Below are 5,997 nucleotides of genomic sequence, written 5' to 3' on the forward strand. Positions count from 1 at the left end.
TAACTATTGGAATGATGTTAAGCAAGTTAGAAAAATTGTTGAATATAACATTGCTGATGTTTCATCCGAAGATGAATGGATTGTGGAAAATGAAGGAACTTTATCTCATGATGAAAGTTTAGATGAAGACAATTTTGAATGATGTAGTTGAAGATCACGCGGAACATAATGTCTTCGATGATAATAACTTGAATGATTTATTAGCTTAGACCCTTAGAGTATGACAATTATATGCAAATGTATAAGGATGATGGCAGGTAGTCTATTTTTCTTAATTTTTTTTATAGAAACACATATGTATATATAAAAATTTAATTTTAGAGTGCAGGTAAAATCTACGATTTGTATTACGATTTTACAATTTACGATTTTTTATTCCCTTTTTGATTTTAGGTAAAATCTCGATTTTGACTACCTTTGATTGCAGTAGAGTCACATTGTGTTTTACGAGAAGGTGAATTTAAGGTTTCTGGGAAGGAGTATTTTTAAGAGAAATACTATTATTTCATTTAAAACAACATATATTCATTTTATTTAAAATGAAAAATATTTTTTTTCCTTTTATATCACAAAAATTGTAATAGGTATATACTATTTAAATTATCGAATTGTCGTTTAATCACCAACTGATCAAAAAGGACGTGATTAAGTCTAAACCTTCCATTGTTATTCTATTATATATAAACTGATGATTATTCTTATAAAATCAATTTTCTGATTTCCCATTCAATTTTTATGATTTAAGTAGAAAAAAGAGAGACGATGTAGCATATATAATAAAAGCCTCACTTATTCTTATTTTTATTATACTATTTTTATTCTTCAAAGTTATTCATGTTTCCGACTTCATATAGCACAGAAGGCTAATGAGGTACACTTTGTAAACTACATAGCCAGCAAATTCACCATTACTTAATCTTCCCTATTGGTTTCTTGGCTTAAGTTTTACTAGCAAGGGATGTAGCTTGTTGGTGGTAAGGCCAAGTGTATCCTCATTGTCTTCCTCCCCTTGTTCGAGTTCCCATTCAAATTCCTGAACCAATCTTCCAATTGCTGTGCAAGCTATCGAAGTAGCCTGAAGAGAACCTGCACACACCCTCTTTCCTGCTCCAAAGGCCATGGTCTTGTACAAATCCATAGGGTCATGTTTCTCATCAAGAAATCTCTCAGGCATCCACTGATAAGGATTTTCCCACCGGTTATTGTCCATGTTACATCCATATATATTTATTGCAATCTGTTAACATGAGCTTGTAAAATAATGACATGTTAGAATTGAATATCCATACAGATGCAAGAGACAACCATACTTGTGTATCTACAAAAAAAACTTTTCTTTTCTATTCTTGCTTTCTTGCTCTTTTTCTTTTTCTCTTGATCTACATTTCATACAAACTATCAAAGGCTACTTATAAGCTATAAAACTGACAAACATAACTCCACACATAACACCCTCATTACTTTATAACTGACTCATTAATACTCTAACTGACGTAACTGACACATTAATATTCTAACTGACACAAGAAACTAAAAAACCAAAACTGCTAAAAAACGAACATTTAAAATTTATCCCAACATGGCAATCATATACACTACACACAGAAAAGAATAAGATGGTAAATTCAGAAGATAAAACAAAATAGACCTCGCTTCCAGCAGGAATATGATATCCTCCCAATTCGGTATCTTCATGAACATATCTTAGTGGGACAATCGGAACTGGACTATGTTTCCTTAATGTTTCATGGAATATAGCCCCCAAGTAAGGTGGATCATTTATTTGGTCTTCTGTAAATTTTTCATGTCCACATACATCTTGGAGCTCCTTATACAGACGTTCCTGCCATATAAAGATGAAACAGGTGAAAGAGTGTCAATAATTGGAGAAACAACCAAAATGAACAAATCAGTACATGGTTAGCCAGACACAAAGTAAAACAAACAACCTGACGATTTTTGTCTTTAGCGAGTTCATACATAGCCCATTCTGTTGTAACTAATGTAGTATCAGATGTCTCAATAATGGTCTCCCAAACCAACATGGAAATTTGTTCTTCAGTTAGTTCTTTAGCCTCGGATAACATGTAGTCAAGAAAACAATTTATCTCCTGTTACATCCCAAACAATTAATCAAGTTAAGATAACTGTAAGGAACTTTAGTATACACCACCTCAAAAGCTAGCTCAAGTTCCATGAAAGAAAACTCTCACAGGCTCTGCACAGATTTGAAGTTCCATGAAAGAGAACCTTACCTTTCCTGAAGCCATTCGCTTCCTCTGCTCATTCATCAAGGCCTTCATGAGAGCTTTTCTCCGGATAACCAATTTCTGAATTTTCATCACCATGCTCTTATTTGGAATCCATTTCAAGTATGGAAAGAAATCTCGCCAATCCACCTCAATTGCACCCTCCATTAAATCAGCCACTAGAATCTTATGCATGTCTTCCCTTGATAATGTACCCCCGAGCTCCTCCACATAAATGGATTCTACATTATTTCCCAGAGCCTGCAAATTCACCATGCATGCTCAGTCTTGTAAATTATGCGTTCTTCTATTCTCAGAAAATGTTTAATCAAACTTATATTAGAAGGAGAGACTCACTTGCTTCAATGCTAGTACAAAAAGTTCAGAAACAAATATTTTCCTAAAATTAACAGCCAAGTCTGAGGAGGTCTTCGCATGTTCATTAAACTGCCTCAAAATATTTTCCATCATGGCTTCTCTGTGGCAACGATTTCGCTTCTGAATATTGAAAAATAGACTTCAGATACACTGAGCAACAAAACCACTGAAGAAAGAAAAGGGTTCTTCTTACTCAAATACTGATAACGTAACCATTAAATTATTACAACCAACCTGTGCATTAGCTCCCAAAACGTTTGTAAGAATATGTTTTTTGACCATTTTGTGAAATTCATTGTAGTCACTTGTTGCAACCATACATTTATCAGAAGTCAGCATCGTCAGTGCATTTGATAGCTTCCTTGTTGAAATTGATGGAAACCTGGTCACCATTGCCTGAAACAACCATAAAAATTTATAATCCAATTAACCATAAATAAAAACAATTACATGGACACTGGTTATGAACAATCAACGACATTTCTACTCTTTCAGCTCATATTGATTAGTCTTAAAAATAGAAAAACAACAGAACAATACAAAGCAGTATGTCAATGTTCTCAACTAATCTGCTAGATAAGACTCAAAAGGCTAATCAAATTTGCTTTTGAATAAAGGTTTGACAATATTGATCACATGCTTTTTCTCAACAATTTCTCTTTGCTTGCAAGAACAGATGCGACAGTGTCGCACAACTGTGCCTGTATACCTTTTATATTACCTCTCTACCCCTCTTAAAAAAATGATGAAAGGATTAAAGGTGTCAAACCATATGAATTGAGGGTGTTAGCTGCACTGTCAACATGCAGTAATCTCGGATACTCTCGTATTAAAAAAAAACATGATCATGTTATACGAGGCAAATCATAACCATATAAAAGTAAATCAATGATAATAAAAATTAGAAAAAATATATTAAAATAGATAGTTACAAAATCGTACCCGTTGATTCACCTTGGTGATCTTTTCACATGACAGTGTCATTTATTTTATTTTTTACTTGAGAGGATCCATTTCCAGGGTTATGGATCTGGATCCTCTCATATTAAAAAGAACATAATATGATCATGTGAGGAATTATAACTATACAAAAGTGAATTAATGACATTTCACATAACTTTTTATCTTCACCATCCATTTTCCTTTTTCTCTTGCTACCAGTCAACGGTTCTCCTTGGAGTTTGAGTGTGCAAGTGAAGTTTATGTATTAATTAATACATATTTGAAAAACAATAGCCAATAAGTAATAACACATTTGAGTCTGCCTTTATTCTCTTTTCCAGGTAAAAGTAAGGAAGTGGTCCAACACAAAATCAAGCAGGACCACAAACGACCACAGGAATCTCCAACAGAAAAGCTGAAGGAATCCAAGAATTTAAGAATGGAAAGTTGCATTAACCCACAAATTCATTCTTCACTTCCATCTAGATTTAATTTAACCACGAATTAATATTGTATCTGTCAAGTCAAGAGTTGAAACTTGAAAACAGAAGTAAAGTGAGTGTGTGTGTGTGTGTTTAGGGAAGACATACCTCTTTGGCAACATGTGTGTTGTTGAGAACAATGAGGGTGGAAGCACCCGTTCTGATGGAATAAATGGGTCCATATTTATCAGCCATCCGAGTGAAAGTCTTGTGAGGTTTCTTCTCCTTCAATTGCAGCAGATTCCCTATTACTGGCAGACCTGGTACCTCTGCAACAAATCAATTCACCCAGAGTTTTAATACTTTTACCACTTATGTTCATATTCATATTCATATTCATATTCATATTCATATCAAACACAAACAAAACTAGATGACCATATGATAAAAATAAAAAAAAATAAAAAATAAAATCAGTGAGTGATACCTGGTACTGGGGGAAGTTTGGAACGTTTGTGAGTGAAAAAGGTGGGTCTGAGGCGGAGTAAGAAGAGCAACAAAAGAAGAGAAAAACCACCCAAAGCCACTGGGGTGGCAAGTTGATGGGTGAGAGTGAGACTGTCCATAGCAACACAGCACACGAATGTTACAGTCAGTACTTTACTTTGTACTTTGTTGTGAGGGGCAGGGTATCATAAGCATGATGAATGTATATAAAGAGAATGCTGTAACCAAAAAAGAAAAGAAAAGAGAATGCTCAAATTTGGAAGCTATAGTCTGAGAATCTCTCCCATTCGATCCTGTCCCACCTACCCCATAAATAAAAATATTTGGAATTTGAAGGCTATAGTCACAAAATCAAACGTATCTAAATAGAAATGAAGAACATAATATGAGGATAAAAAAAATATAGAAGAAAAAATAAAATAAAATATTTTGTAAATTTACAGAATTTTTTTTTCTGTTTTATTTTTTGTCTTATTTTTTTCTTCAGTCTATTTTATTCTTTTTGATTTACATTATTTACATTTTTTTAATTTTATTCTTTTCTATTATATTGTAAAATATTAATATATTTGGTCCTATTTTTTCTTCTATTTTTTTAAATTAATATATATATATATATATATTTTGATTTAGACATATTTAATATTTTATTTTCTTCTATGGTTTTTTTTTTTTACTTTTAATCTTTTTTTATAAGTATTGTAAATTTCAACTATATTTGATCTTATTTTTTCCTTTTTTATCATGAGTCATTTTCTTATTTTAAAAATGTAAAATAAATAGATTAATTAATTTTCTAATAATGTTAAGAATAGATTTGGATGAAAAAAATGATACGAAGGTAAATATATATATATATATATATATATATATATATATATATGGGATCTATTAATCTCATGTTGCAACAGAGACAAAATAGTGGGATTCATTACTTTTTAAAAAAATAAAAAATAAAAAAATTGAATCCCACTATTTTATCTCTGTTGCATGAGATAATTGTCTCATGCAACATGAGATAATTATTTCTATATATATATATATATATATATATATATATATATATATATATATAAATAAATAAATAAGTGCAACTGTGCAAGTGATTCAAATTAAAATAGTAGTGGGATTTTTAAACTTTTCCCCAGTACATAACATGAAAAGATCCATTCTTCCAACTTTTATTCCCACACCCATTTAATTGAACAATGATAAAGAATAACATCAATAACACATTCTTTCACATTATCTTTTGAATACTTTCTCAATTATAAAGTAAAAATTTGATGTTGATATTATTAATAAAAGATAAACTCAAATTATTTAATAAGATTTAATTCCATAAGGATATTGAGAAGAACAGGAAAAGATATATTGTTAATATTCCTGGGAAAGACAATAATCATGGATAAAGAAAATTATCTGAGATGTCCATCTCAGCCTCTTCTTCCTTTCAACACCACCTTTTTGAATCAGAGTCCCCAGCCACAAGAAATTCA

The 5,997-nt window shown here is 31.5% G+C and overlaps 1 protein-coding gene across 1 annotated transcript; it reads right to left on the reverse strand.

The window, feature by feature from the left end:
- Positions 1 to 922: 922 nt before the first annotated feature.
- Positions 923 to 4,617, reverse strand: LOC133315509 (ent-kaurene oxidase-like). Its single transcript, XM_061517146.1, has 8 exons — positions 4,479 to 4,617; positions 4,160 to 4,320; positions 2,862 to 3,023; positions 2,607 to 2,747; positions 2,256 to 2,510; positions 1,950 to 2,111; positions 1,649 to 1,843; positions 923 to 1,237 (listed from the first exon to the last, which is right to left on the reverse strand). Exons 1-8 carry the CDS (start codon positions 4,615 to 4,617, stop codon positions 923 to 925), a joined length of 1,530 nt encoding a protein of 509 aa, XP_061373130.1.
- Positions 4,618 to 5,997: the final 1,380 nt, after the last annotated feature.

The sequence above is a fragment of the Gastrolobium bilobum genome, unplaced genomic scaffold (assembly GCF_033153095.1).
Source record: "Gastrolobium bilobum isolate Gb01-03AN ecotype WA unplaced genomic scaffold, APGP_CSIRO_Gbil_v1 utg2933, whole genome shotgun sequence".
NCBI classification, from domain to species: domain Eukaryota; kingdom Viridiplantae; phylum Streptophyta; class Magnoliopsida; order Fabales; family Fabaceae; genus Gastrolobium; species Gastrolobium bilobum.